General features: G+C 33.1%; 1 protein-coding gene across 1 annotated transcript; it reads right to left on the reverse strand.

Moving 5' to 3' along the window:
- Window positions 1–2,369: 2,369 nt before the first annotated feature.
- LOC129256304 (deoxyribonuclease-1-like) lies at window positions 2,370–14,336 on the reverse strand. Its single transcript, XM_054894544.2, has 10 exons — window positions 14,302–14,336; window positions 14,026–14,204; window positions 13,335–13,426; window positions 12,278–12,361; window positions 10,149–10,255; window positions 9,473–9,582; window positions 8,092–8,246; window positions 6,189–6,279; window positions 3,961–4,015; window positions 2,370–3,229 (listed from the first exon to the last, which is right to left on the reverse strand). The coding sequence occupies exons 2-9, from the start codon at window positions 14,176–14,178 to the stop codon at window positions 3,968–3,970; spliced, it is 840 nt and encodes a 279-aa protein (XP_054750519.2). The 5' UTR covers window positions 14,179–14,204; window positions 14,302–14,336; the 3' UTR covers window positions 2,370–3,229; window positions 3,961–3,967.
- Window positions 14,337–15,548: the final 1,212 nt, after the last annotated feature.

Below are 15,548 nucleotides of genomic sequence, written 5' to 3' on the forward strand. Positions count from 1 at the left end.
TGATAATAAACTTCATTTAGTTTCTAATATCAAGCCTTTTTGCCTAGTCAAGGCAAGACGGATCATCAAAAACAATTTTCATTTATAATTCATGCATTTCAATGGTTTGGTTAAGACTGAGTTATCTATTATCTTTATATAATACAATGGATATCATTACCAATTACAATTTTGATTACTTGTGTGACACTTGGGAAAGAACAAAGACATTTTCTTGTAATTTGAATTCTAAAGAAAGAAATCCACCTTGAGTATTTCAGCAAAAATGATAAAATATAATGAAGCGTCTCCAATGGAAATGTGCCGCCTAAAACGAAATGCTACTACGCTTTGGCCGCCTGAAACATTTACTTTATACCTCCTTGCATTGATAGATATTAACAGGAAATAATGAAGGTCTCACACTAACTCCTTTAAATCAGCGTTGCAAAATTATTTATATTTGTCATAAGTAGTAACATCCTCTTTTGCAAGATATTGTGTGTTTAAATTAACAGATCTGTTTTTGACCTAACTTTATCACTAATTATTTATAATTAAAACTTCGAATAATCGGGTAATCCTGATAAAGAGTATTCACAACAGGTGGTACAATTCCTCATCAATCATCCTAAAGCGATGTGGATTGAAGTTCATTTACCGAATTCACTTTGAACTACAACGGTCAATATTATGATATGACGTATGGACTAAGGTAATAAAAAGGGGGGGGGGAATGCGTTTGACATCGTGTTCCAGTTTTGTCTCCAGAGATTGCCAATTCGTTTCCCCCCTCTAAAAAAAAAAAACCGAAACAAACGCGTAGATCAAGGGCGTAAGCTGGTTTGTGCATGGGAGGTGGAAATAAAGTGGTATGGGGTTGCACATCTTGGGGAGGTGGAACTAAAATTTGTACAATCAGCTGTTGAAAGCAGAAGAAGGGGTACAAATTTCGTTATGCTTGCTAGTGTCGGAACTCCCTCGCCTCTGCGGGAGGGTACACGTGCACCCAGTGCACCCCACAGCCTACTCCTTGGAACTGGTGGTAAATATTAATCGATCAATCGAATGTTAACTTCTCAATAAAATAATTGAACTGGGGAATCAATCAAATCAAAACCCATCCGTTAACTTATCAACCACCCCATCCATCTTGCCATCGATTGGTAATGGTATCGACCAAATCTACTGTCAGTAACCAACCAACCAACCATTCAATCGATCAATCAAACAGTCAATCAATCAATCAATCTCTCACTCACTCACTCACGCAATCATCCCACCCATATCCGCCTAATACTATCGCTCAATATACACGCAAAATATTTATGTTATTCCTCCAATCAAACGCAACATTACAATAATACCACTAATAATAATAATTACAAGTGTTATTATTGTAATAATAATCACTATATCATTACTATCAATGATAACAGATTTATCTATATATCTATGTATTTATAATCAAATCTGTCAAACTCGAAAGACCAATCAACCACTCAACTAACAAATCTCTACAAGCCTCAACCAACCAACCAAACATTCACTTGATCGCTCACTCACTCACTCACTCAATCGATCAATGGATCACTCACTCAATAGATCAATGAATCACTCACTCGCTTATTCATTCACTCATTTACTCACTCACTCACTCACTCACTAACTCAATCAATCAATCAATCAATCAATCAACAAGCAGTCAACCAGACAGGACTCACTCGCTCACTTACTCAACAACCAACCAATCAATCAATCAACAAACCAACCAACCAACCAACCAATCTATCTATCTATATATCTATCTATCCATCCATCTATCTGTCTATCTATTTTTCTATTCTTCTTCCTATCAATCCATCTATCTGTTAATCGAATGATTAAACAATTTAAATATGTTATGATGTCCTTATTCCGACTGTTTTTGTATTTTTATTTTATGATTGTCATAACAGTGATTTGATTTTTGTACTATTTACTTTTAATTGTTTCTCATGAGAAAAGAATATGTATGTGTACGTACGTAATTAGAAGAGTTTTGATCGATAATGTACATATATTATCATATCGGTAGTTGGTTGTTTGCGATTTATATATTTTGATTGTTCGTTTTTAAACATATCCGTGTGTATGTAATTTTTCTCTCTCAGTGATTTTAACCTTACTTTTCTCTTAAAATCTAATACGTTTGTTTATGTGTTATATGCAATTCCTGTATTTTTACTATTAAAAAATCGAATTGTTTTATTTCATGCGGCTGTCAAAATGTCATTAAATGATTTTTGTATGCACTTTGATTATAAATTATAATCATAAAGAATAAATACTATTAAAAGAATAGATCAACCAGTTACTTATCCATCAATAACACACAGACTAAAGAACATACCTTTTGAGGAGATGTCATATGGAATTTATTGAAATAATTTAATCATATTTTTCTTTCACTCCATCCAGTCGAGCTAGCAATTCAACCCTTAAACCTGTTAAACTATAGTATATCTTTGTAACCATTTCAACACCGGCCTCACATAAAATATTTAACTATTATGTGACTAATCGTCAGGAGCAACAAATCTTTAAGTTCACATAAGAACGCCGGATATGAAAAAAAAATCGACTAGTTGGTTATTGGTGGCATGTATTTAGTCAATTTAAATGAAACAATAAATGTACATATTTACAGCGTGTAGCATGTAATTTCGAATGGCAGCCTTAATGATAAAGCTTATTTTCGACTACTTGTTTGTAACCAAGTTAAACCACCAGAAACGTATTCATTTAGAGTAAATTCATCAAGCTTCCAATGTGAAACAAATCTGCTATTAACTTAAACACACAAATACAACCATGATATTTAAAACGTTAGGAGTCAACAGAGTTAAATAAACACCGTCTCAACAGACACACAAACAATATGTATTTAAAAAAATCGGGGTTCGAGCTTGGGGCGAGGGGGTAAAGTAAAGCACGGACGACCGGTACCGATATATCATATAAGACGAAATTAATTAATCCTTTCTAATATAATTATTTGAAGTTAATGGTAATATCATCTATGGTTGTTGATATCTTGATGATTGATCAAAATGCGTTCATTGATTGCTAATCAGTCAATATGTTTTCTAATTCAATAAGCAGTTGTGATTATTAGCATTAAAGGAATTTCATTTTCCTACACAATGACTGCATTTGATGCGACGGAATTTGTCACTGGTTCTGATAAATTTGATGAGTGCATCACCTTCTGTAAAAAAAGGGTAAATGTCAATACATAAGTGTAAAATTAATGAAATGTTATTATTCGACCAATTTAATTTATCAATATTTATCAACAAGCTTTGCACACTGAATAACTTCAATTTGTTTCACTTAATCGTAAATTTCAATGAATTTTATGCTATTTTCAAGGATAAGCGATTAGTACTTGGAATTGGAAATGGGGCATGAATTCGAGAATGGGCAATATCTGAAAGTTTTATACAATATGAGATAGTTTGAGTACGCGCGAAATGAAGACGTCATAGCCACTCGATTTTTTCCATAGAGATAAATATACTAATTAGTATACATCTCTATGATTTGTTCATATCTTCTCATTCGTGCAAGGGACAGAATACTTATTTCGGCGAAAGATGAAGATGACGTCCAAGATGGCCGCCATTCACTGAAAATGGATACGACTCACTCATTATCTACTCTAGAATCCTATTTCAGTTCATATAGACTAGGGGGTAAAATTAATAATTTGTTGATACAGGCTAGAGTGAATATAAGCACTCCAAGGTACCTGGAAAATCCTAGATGGCGCCCAAATGACTGCGTAGGCTACAAATCCACAATTCATCTATTACTTACTTAAGTGGCTTTAATTTGGTTTCTATTCATCCACGGTGATTACAGTATTTGCTTAATATCCATCACAAAATCTATCTCGGCCTAACCCTAAGTTCTAAACAAAATTGTGAGTACACCTACCTTTAGTTTAGACGATGGTAAAGTGTACAGGATAGTGATCACTGATATCCTCAGCCTATCAGGAAAAAAAAGGGGGAATGAAAGTAAATGTATACATTGTCATTCACCATTAATGAGATACAATAAAGAGAGTAAGAGAGAGAGAGAGAACAAAAAACATGCCTGTGTTAAAAAAGGGTATGTTGATAAAACAAATGAGACAAATGCTTATCAAGAGAGATGACATCAAATAGAAATTATAAAATGAAAATGGGAAATTGTTAATTAATAATGTAACATGCAGGCTGTCACAAAAAATTAAAGTATCGACTTTGAATTTGAAATAATATTTGATTGCAGTTTTAATCCGATAAAATATATATATCCCTTGGTCTGTGAATTTGCGCAACTTGCTGCCAACCTCTGACCGACACGTGTCGCTATGTTAACGATCGCATAGGGCAGTACATTGGTTCGCTGTTTTTGGTTGTCAAGCGTCCCTATTTTGCATATTGCCGAGTAGCTTGCCTTGCCTAAGGAAAGCAGGTACTGCGCCACCATCTTCGCAACACGACAGACGTGTTTGTTTGAGCGCTCATAATGGCAGCTAACTTACCAACTTGTATTTAAGAGTTGTAAATGACGAAACATGTTATAAAGTAATAAATATTTTGATGTCACTATTTACAATATAAATCGACTGAGCAGATTATTTGTTTATGTCTTGAGTAATTTAGGTGCTGTGGCCGAGTGGTCTAAGGCGCCCGTCTACACCATGAAAATCAAAGGCATTTAACCAAGGCATTTTATCCACATCGCTCTTTTATCTTGCATCAAATAAATGAAAATGCTTTATGCATTATTGATACCAACGAGTGCACGTTTTTTTTATTTTTACATATATTTTTCTAGGTTTCTGCGACACACGTCTTTTATTTGTTTGGGATGGTAGCTTAAATGTATTATTAATTACAAAACAGGATTCAACATCTGACTGATTCATTTTTTTTTGGTTGGGCTGGTCATCCTTCATTGAGGCTACATTAACCTGAATTGCTGAATGCAAGTGAAGCAACATTGGAAACCCAAAGGGCAAAGAATCAGAAATATTTTGGAGCTGATCATTTTATTTTTTTTGTCATTGTACCTACACTATTTAAATACCCGGTTATCATTAGATTTACTTGTGAGTATTATATTGTTTGTCAATGAATGTCAATAAGGCTCCATATTTGATAGCGTGAGCTGTTTCATACAGCTGGCCAAACATGGAGATGACACATAACAACTGATTTAAAAAAAAGATGCAAAGGATTTAAAGATGTGAGTTTTCTTTATAATGGTTTTCGTTGTAATTATCTTTAATTTGTTGATAATTATGTAATCAATTTGAAATGTAATTAGACCAATTTTAATTCCAATCCTAAAATCGATTTTATTTAATGCAATAATTTTCGAATTATACAGTATGGGTTTCAAGCCACATGAAGTCATTTTTTAGTAATACTATACATTTGATTTTATGAATGATTCTACAATAAATTTATGATACTACTACTACCACTTATACCACTGTTGTTGCTGCTGCTGCTGCTACTACTACTACTACTACTACTACTACTACTACTACTTCTTCTACTACCACTACTACTACTACTACACACTTAAAATTCTGGGCAACATACTGTCCACTGTGTTGGGTAATGTATGTTGGTAAAAAATATACATATTCTAGGCAATTATTATCCAATTGAGCAAATCTATTACCCAATTATTTTTGTTTATTTCCGAAGTTGGACAGTACATGTATTTAACCAATATTTGTATGGACAGTATGTTGCCCAGTGATGGTTAAAACTTGGGCCTTTTTCGCCCAACCTTTTTAAAGAGTGTACTACTCCTATAAATGATAATATAAATGATAATAGTATTACTACTGATAATGATACAATAAAATGATAGTGGTAATATAATAATGATAGTGTTGATCATGATAGGTCCGAATGATAATAATGCTATTTTGATGATATTATGATAATGTTCTTTTTTATCATCATTGTGGATTATGACACTTATAGTTATAATACAATATACCGTTATAATACAATATACCACAGTCTAATTATTTAAAATATGGTCGCATTGTGATACAACGTATAGAAAACTTTCACCTCAAATTTCGAACTCCATATTCGAGTCATTAAACATGTTTAGGTTATGTAACACCCTTGCCCGAAACAATGACGTACCAAATCCTGTGTTATACCATATTCTTCATGATAGTTGAAGACTCCGGCATCGCGGCCGTTTTCGATCAACTTCTGACCAGCAAGCACGATCCTATACAGTCATGAAAAAGAATAATGAAGAAAATAAGTTTCTTTCAAAATTTATAAAATGAAAAATAAAAATAAAGATTTTAATCAATTCTGCAATAGACCATAAAGGCACAGACACATACGCGTGGCGAACATAATTGTTTATAAAGTTTAAACAGTCGTTTTGAAAGTTTAGACAGTTGTTTAAGTTTAAACAGTTGTTTTAAAAGTTTAAACAATAGTTGTAGGAGTGACGGGCTTAAACAACGATAATTGATAATTGATTTTTGGCTCGAATCAGTATTACAAACAAATATGATCTACTACCAAAGGAATTATAACATTAACAGTTTGCAGGAGAATGGTTGTCATTATAAGCAGATTGCTTGGAAAAATGACAACCCCGGAATGAAACTCATTAATAAATGCATTTATAAAGCAGAATGGAAATAGTATTTTGTTCATAAGTTTATAATGATGAAGATTGAGATGATAAGAATGAGGATGGTGGTGATAATGATGAAAATGAAGGCCATGGAGATGATGATAATGATGATGAGGGTCATGGGAGAGTATATTTTGTTGATGATTAAATCACAGGAATTGTGATTTAATGATTAACTGAAGAACTGACAAAGAAAACTTACTTTAAATATTCTGATAATAACAAGGATTTAACATTTGCCTCAAATGAGTAAAGAGATGAACATCTTTAGATAGACTCTGGTAGAGAGTTCCATTAATTGGGATCGTGCATGGTGTCTTATGGATCTCTGTGCAATGAGCAATTTGGGGTTGATTAAATGAAAATTTGAAGTTCCGTGTAGGGCATGAATGAATAGATGTGTTCATTGTATAAAAATTGTGGAATGTTATTTACGTACTTGAACAATGAAAGGCAAGCCAGCATACTTGCCAATAAAACTGATAAATTTGATTTTTTTTAAATGCTAAATTTCTAGAGATTATTGATCTTTTAGTAAGTAGTAACCTTCTCATTTAGTATGATACATCTCTTGTTTATCTTGTTTATAATCTAAGTTTATACTACAAGATTTTCTACCACTCCGTACGATTTCTTTGTATGCCTTTTCGTTGATGTTAATTGATTATTATTCATGCTATTTGTATTAATATGTTGTAAGTATATTGTATGCAACTCTTTGTACAAACATGGAATTCATTTTGTTGACAATCTGATGACCATTTGGGGGTCAATAAAAAGTTCTTTAAAAGAACTCATTATAATCACATTTAAAGACTGAAACTGAATACTCATCATGATCACATTTAAGGACTGAAACTAAACACTCATCATAATCAAGGGCGGAAATCTCTCCCCGCAGGTAGGGGGGACGAGGGGCTGGACAATTTGACAAGCAAAAAAAAAAGTTATCACCCCAAAATTAAGGTCATCTCGTCCAAAATACACGTTTAATTTCGATTTTGAATGATGTATTAAAGGACCAGAAATAGTAGGGGGACATTTGATATTGTGTCCCCCCTAACATTTTGGGTAGAAGGACGAGTCCCCCCTGTTCCCTGGGATTTCCGCCCATGATCATAATCACATTTAAGGACTGAAACTTAACTCCTATTAGAAGAATACATGTAGTTATTGATTGAAAATATATCTCAATTGACACAGTAATACCTTGATCACATTTGCTCTACGGCGGCCGTACGGCGAGTTGAAAACAGCCGTTTTAACATTTTTTTTTACCAGCTGCATATAGGTGGTTTGAATCAAAATTAATAAAACGGCTGTTTTTGACTCGCCGTACGGCCGCCGTAGAGCAAATGTGACCAAGGTATAAGGACTGAAAATAATCACCTATCATAAGCACAGTTTGTTGATTTTACAGTCGTGTCGGCTGAAGAATCGATGAGCCAAGAGAAAGATGTCATCGTGTTAAGTTTAAGATTCTCAAACTCATTTCCAGTTACGTAACTGCAGTCGGCATTAAAATCCCCCATGAGTATGACGTTCTATATAAAATGAGATATGAAAAATGAAAAATCCATATTTTATTGTTCGAAATAGACATGAAATGAAATACTCCGAAAATTTGCTTTCGGAAATATACTCCGAAAATTTGCTTTCGGAAATATACTCCGAAAATTTGCAGCGCCAGATCGACGAGGCTCTATCCCTTAAATCGTTGAACGCCAAACAAGGAAGCAGCAACTCCCATCTTTTAACGTCTTTTGGTCTGACGCGGCCGGGGTTTGAACCCCCGACCTTCCGGTTGTGAGACGGGCGCTCTACCAACTGAGCCAACACATCGGTAAGAGACTTAAGGTTATGATATAAAGTTTAAGCCTAAAAGCCAAATCCAATTTGCAGAATGTACAAGGCACAAGAACACCAATATGAAGAGAGGAACAAAATTAGAACCATAATAGGAAACATTGAATAAGGGCTTTGTGGTAAAATATAAATCTTTCAACACAATTTCAATTTTTTTAATGACCACAGGGAAATATTCGGATAACTGGACATTATACTTCAATTACATTAACTGGATGTTATACTTCAATTACATTATGTGATATGCTATATGAAAACTGATTATTATTATTGTTATTATTGTTATTATTATCATCATTATTATTATTATCACAGAAACCCAACGAACCCGCTTTGCACGTATATTTTTTACACAAAGATCATTTCCTTCATACTTTAACTGTCATGACTGTGAATAATTTGTTTTTAGTTCTTATAGGCCTGTTCTCAAATAAGCTTTTGAGGCATACACTGTAGGATATTTTTGTCACAATTGGCTCTCCATACGAAAATAAGAAATTCAGACCGTACTTGAAATGAAACCAGGGGCCTGTTTTATAAAGCTTGTTATTATAACAAATTTGCCATAGCAGCTAAAAGCTACTGAAATCCTTCAATCTGATTGGCTAATAGTAAAAAATTGTGCATTTGTTACTATAACAAAGTTTTATGAAACGGGACCCTGATTTCATAATGCACAAAAGTTAAATAATATATTCAAATATGTCTAGGATGGCCACGTTTTTTTTTCTCTCTCTCTTTTGGAGGGCCTTAATAGATAGGTTTGACTACATATATTTTTACAGGGGTGGGATACAATAACCATATCAAGGATGTCAAGGAAAGGGAGAGGGGACTTTTGCATATTCCGTGGACGGAGGAGGGGGGGGGGTGTTACATCTTCCGGCGGATCAGAGATACTTACTTCTCCAAATTGTTTTATGACGTCATTATAGACATCAAGTAAGTAATCTATCTCTTGTGGAGCATGGTCGGGCTTAGCGTGGAGTCCAACGATAGAAAACCTGGATACCTCTGGAAATATTAATAATTTTGGCAATAAAATTCCCTTCGAAATTATTTTCTACCCAACATTAACAACTAGGCTATGGTATCCGTTGTATTTGGACTTCTGATACATCATAATAAATAATTATTAGCTATATAGGCTTATATGAAATCAAATCTTTTATCACTGACAAATTATCATAAACAACATTCCTTTGTATTTGTGCCGATTTTTTATTCAAAACGGTCATATATTCATTATTTATTTGATTAAATGGCCTTCTCAATAAAAATAAATATGAATATATAACATTCTCAAAGGGGGAAAAGGGAGAAAAATACTGTCGCAGCTGAAACAACAAATCCCCCCAAAGAAAAATAGATAAATAAAAAATAAATTGTCAAACAAAGTACCTAGAGAGAGAGAGAGAGAGAGAAATCAAGAGAGAGAGAGAGAGGAGGACGGAAAGGGGATGAGAAACATAAAAGACGTGTTAATGTGCTTCCAGAACCCGATCTTTGTTTATTACTAGTATGTAAAACATGTGAAATTAAGCGTAAATAAACAATGTATATATGACTTTCATACTCACTCGCTCCACTATCCAGGTTTTCAAAGAGAACAACAAATGGTTCTCTTTCAAAATCGTCCAGTATATCATTGTAAGTAAACGACTGCAGTGCCCTGAATTTATCTTCCCTGATATACGGATAAAAACAAATACCGTATCAAAAATAACTCATCTATCTATCCATCTATCTGTCTATCTACCATTTGATATCAAATGATTTAAATGGGAGAAATAAAAGATAGGTAAAATAATTACATAATTTATATCTGTTTTACAATAGCTTTTCTTTACACAGGAGCTGGAGTAAGTTTAAGGCAGTTAATGAAATGACTCATGAACCCATTTTCAGATGCAATTTATTCAGTTATTAATTCAAAATCATTATTTGATCGCCTATGACCAAATGGAGGTTTATGTTAATACTCCGAGTTCCGCTTAGCATAGCAAATAAAACTATTCCCACAGCCAAAATAGATTTCATTAGAAACAAAAAAAATCAACAACAAAAATCGACCAGCGATATCAGATTGAAACCATTGAATTGACAAATAAACGTGACTAAAACGAGGGATTTGGTTTATATATACGATTCAAAATCTCGTTGAATTTACCCCCATGAACACCCATGAAAGTCAATGTATATATTAAGTTCTTCCTTTATGTAAGTCTTTCTTGTGCATTCATTTATTCATTCATTGTCGGTTCAGATTCTTAAGGCCTACGTTTTTATATTCTCATATAGCAACATACTTAAGGGAATAACCCTTTTCACAGAGATAAAATATGAATCGTAAAATGGTTCAGTTCAATTTAGGCCTACCGGTACTTCCTATACGAACAATAAACAAGATTTCGCCGACCTCAATTGTTTTTTTTCCTAAGTTTAATTCGGAAGTGCAAGATTTTTCATTCCTGAAATAAAAGTTGTTTACAAAAATATACTCCATGTTTACGATTAGTAAAAAAAAAATCCTTAGAATTTTCCAATTACATGTCTAAAAATAAAAAAAAAATATATACGCAAATCTCAGCTCGCTCTTCGTGTTCTCACCATTTATATAGTCTTTATCAAACAAAATAATAATCTTGTGTAAAAATAAAGATAACATGTACTGAAATGTACTTCTTTAGGACTACCCCCCCCCCCCCCGAAAAAGCAGCTTTTAGCCTTTCGAGCTGCGATTTGGGAAAATGTTGATGAAAATTTTATCCCGATCCCCTTCCCCTATCGGACATTGCTGGATCCGATCCTTATGTCATATGGAAACAAGAGAATCGGTGACGTCACAACCATAAGATTAAGTATATAAATATGTATATAATGTAGTCATATGAAATAAAACATTTTGAAGATTATACAAGGAGGAGGCCGTTCGTTACATGTTCATGTTCAGGTTAAAAAATGAATGAGACCTCATTGGACATAATAACGAGAGAGAAAATGAAAACCTTTATATTTCATACAACACAATACGTAATCAATAGCGAGTGGAAAACTCTTTTATTTGCACACTGACCATGATGTGCATAACTGTTTCGTAAATCGAAACTTTGAAATAGTATAAATGTCTTAATTAGTAGCGTAACAAACCACAAATTTTTGGGCCCAGACAAAATCCAATTGTTGATAGATTTTGACAAAATGCACCATATTTCACCCCTTTTTTTTTCCTGCTTTTTTTCTTGTTTTTTCTTAGTCGTGGAAATCGACACGCAAGTGGTTTAACTTCACCCCCGATTTTAGCGTTAGTTTTTTTTTCTATTTCTTCAAATAACCCTCTGTTATAGTTAGCTTAACCTGTAACGGAATTTGGGACTTTCACAAACTGGATGAAACTAATTATACATTTTTGTGCTAGATTGCAAAGTGATTGTATAATGTATATGCTTTTTTAAATGGGCCCAATTTGGAAGTATTTCAATTATCATTTGGAACCTGAATAACTTAAGTCAAAATCGATTAAATAGATTGTTGATACAAAATATTTATATCAGGAGGATCAAAGTATTCGATCGGAAGTGAGCTACGCTAGTCCTACTAACAATTATATTGAAATAAGCCTAATGAATATTTAACATCAATTAGATATAATTATCAGAATAATAAAAGAAATTGAATGAGAATTTCATTTTTGAAATGAAATTCCTACCTGTAAAAATAGGCATATTGTTCCTTGCTGGAAGTTCGACCGACCCGTGGTCCTAGTTCCATTTTGTAATTGACTCCTGGTTGCCTAGGGAAGGATGATATTAAAATAAAACGATAAAGAATGTAGGTTAGATTGGCGAATTTGTTTCGATATTCTTTTTTTTTTCTCACTCCTCGCTCTCTCTTCATCTTGCCATCTCACCTCCATCCATAAAAGTATTGAATACGTAACGAAATATATATGAAAAAATACTGGAAGGCATATCAATCATGAAATTATAATTATTATGCAAAGATAATTGTCTTAATATGCATTTCTTATTGAAAAAAAAATCACTAAAAGATATATGTCAACGATTTTGATATTTGTAAGAATATACTCTCTTCTCTCTAAATGTAAGACAAAAAGCTATTTATAAGTTCCTGGTATTTGGTACTTGAATTATTTGAGGTAGATCGAAACCTAGTCTTATTCCACTGATATCATAAATTACTATTATCACCTTGATAGTTATTCTTTCGAACATGACTGAGTAAAGCGTTTTGAAAGTAGAACTTGAAAAGCAATAAGGCAAAATATTTAATTTGGAATGACGAAAATAAATATTCCGTTATATATCAAAATATATATTTATTAATTTTACTATCGTGCAAGATCAAAATCATTTAGGATGTATTTCACTTCACTTTATCAATCTAGCGACTAAGTCCCTGGTTACTAAAAAAACATTCTATAACATTTGTGCTTCTCTCAATCAAATTGCATTTTTACTCAGTGGATTACAAAAGAAGCTAGAAAATTTTGCAATAAAGCAGGGATAATCTTTTAGTAGATTGGACATAATTCATCATTGTTATCTTTCTTTTTGCTTTATGTAGGACCTGACCGATTTTATACTATAACCATCGCCTCATTCAGCTCACGATTGGTCACTTAAACTGCATATAGAATTTCAGAAAAATAATGCTGACGCCAGTGGGATCATTATTTTATTCAAATTTGACCTTTTCAAGATCATGTCATTAAATAATGATTGTATTCTGCATAAAAATTTTACCTATTATTAACCCCATCGAGTAGCTCGTAAATAGCTGTCTCTGAGATATCTCGTATTTCTTGGATGAGGACTATGTCATATCGAACAATAATCTGAAAAAGTAAGAATAATGAATATTAAGAGACGACAAAATTAATAAAAATCAAAGAACCGTACGCAATGAAATATTATGATTCTTTTGTTTCAGGTTTTTACCTTTATTTTGGGGGGATTGATAGTCTTCTTCTTTCAGGTTGTCTGCTGGATCAATTGTTTATCTTTTGACCATGATTGTCTTTTCCTATACGTCCAATTCAAGAATGAGAACCTTTATTTTTGTATTTTACTTTTTTCCTCTTTTATTTGGCTCTTCGTGAATGTTTACAAAAAATGGCCCACCGTTTGTGTGTAGGCCTATAGATTATTCATGGAATCATGGATTCGAAAATTCAACGAGTACATATATAATCGATTAACTTGTTAAGGTTGTTTTTTTATGAATGTAAAAAAATGTTTATAAGTCAAAGCAATAAATGATATAATTAAACATATCACATGAAGTCAAAACGTAAAGATTTAGAATTTGAATTTAAAAAAAAATCAGAATTGTAATGCAAAGCGAAGAAAACAAAATAGAAAACCCATTTAACAATGGGAATTGAATTTAAAAAAAGAACAACAAAGATGTAATTATAACGTATGACTTGGTAACCTTTGTCAAATAGTTGACCACTTCCGGTTTGCCCATCTTAGTCTTCCCCAATACTTGTATATTGAAGGCAGCGATGGTGGAGTTGGTGCACGCATATGAAGCACTTAAGAAGACAGAAAACATCAAGACGAGGATTACTTGATAAGATGCCATGATGGGAGGAGATTTTCGAATCTAACCTGTCAACAGGAATAAAGAAGATAGAAAAGGAAAATGATTATCAGCTTTCCTGGAGAATGTTGAATATTTTTACGTTGAAACGAGAGCATCACAAACCTTACGCCAAGAAGAGTTCTTTTGTCGTATCTGCTGGGGCAGCAGGAATATTTCAACTATATAAAGATGGCTTCGATTCTATATTTACGTTTGTTGTCACATTTTGTAACAGCATCTGATCAAACAGCATAATGCTGACGTTCTAGTTACGGAAAAAATCAGAACAAATCATGGGAGAAGTTAATTGTTTTACTCAGTAAATATTTCATGAGCCCATAGCCATGATTAATATTGTTTCTGTTTCCCGTGATGCATTTTATGTAGGGAGTTGGAGAGAGAGAGTGAGCGCAGGTGTGGGGTGTGCGTGGGTTGGTGGGTGTGTGTGTGTTTGAGAAAGATAGATAGGGGAGATTGGGTTGATGGTTATGGGAAAGAATCATAATGCGAGAAAGAAACAAACATTTTGAATATGCGGATAAACACTTTATTTTTAAAACAAGAAGTGTTCTTTTCATTAGTCAGACTTATCGGGGCGAAATTACTAATCAAATAGATAACATTTTAGCATCACTCTATTTTTCACGTTTGGATGCCACCCCTGGTTCTCTCGTGGATATGAATCCTTGGTCTGTTTAACATGTTTTCGTCTCGACGTATCATTTGCTTAAAAGAATGCAAAGAGAAATTGACAAACAGGCGAGAGAGAGATTGACATTGCGTATGTAATATTCCAATATTAGATAAGTATTATTTTGAACAATATAAACGATGATCATGATGATAAGGGCGAATCTGCATCATTAAGGAGGAACATTAGAAAGATTACCGTGCTTGTTAAATTCCCTTATATAAGCATATAAAAAAGTTGGCAAACAGAGTTGTAGCACATGAATTAGAAAAATTGAATTACAGAAGCAAATAAAAATATGAGGGGAAATAAAGAGAGGAAATCAGAAAACAGAATACATTATTTTAAAGAAGAGAACCATAACGTGCACTAATAAAGCAGATCACGAGAGATGAAGTTTACGGAGATCATTACCAGAAGAAACACTAGATAAATGTAAAAAACGTCCATGTGTCTTCTTGATATATAAAAAATGTTTTTGTTTTAAGTAATATATATATAAGTCCGTTTTATAAATGTTCAGTAATATCTTTAATGAGCCCAGTATATCACGCAAGAAAAGAAACTCAAGCAAAACTGCATGTGATTATAATCAGAATTAAATACTAGTCATTATGCATAAAGTTGTCTATTATCACGGTATTGCAGAATTTAAGCACGTGTTGATCATGATGAATGC

The sequence above is a fragment of the Lytechinus pictus genome, chromosome 3 (assembly GCF_037042905.1).
Source record: "Lytechinus pictus isolate F3 Inbred chromosome 3, Lp3.0, whole genome shotgun sequence".
NCBI classification, from domain to species: Eukaryota; Metazoa; Echinodermata; class Echinoidea; order Temnopleuroida; family Toxopneustidae; genus Lytechinus; species Lytechinus pictus.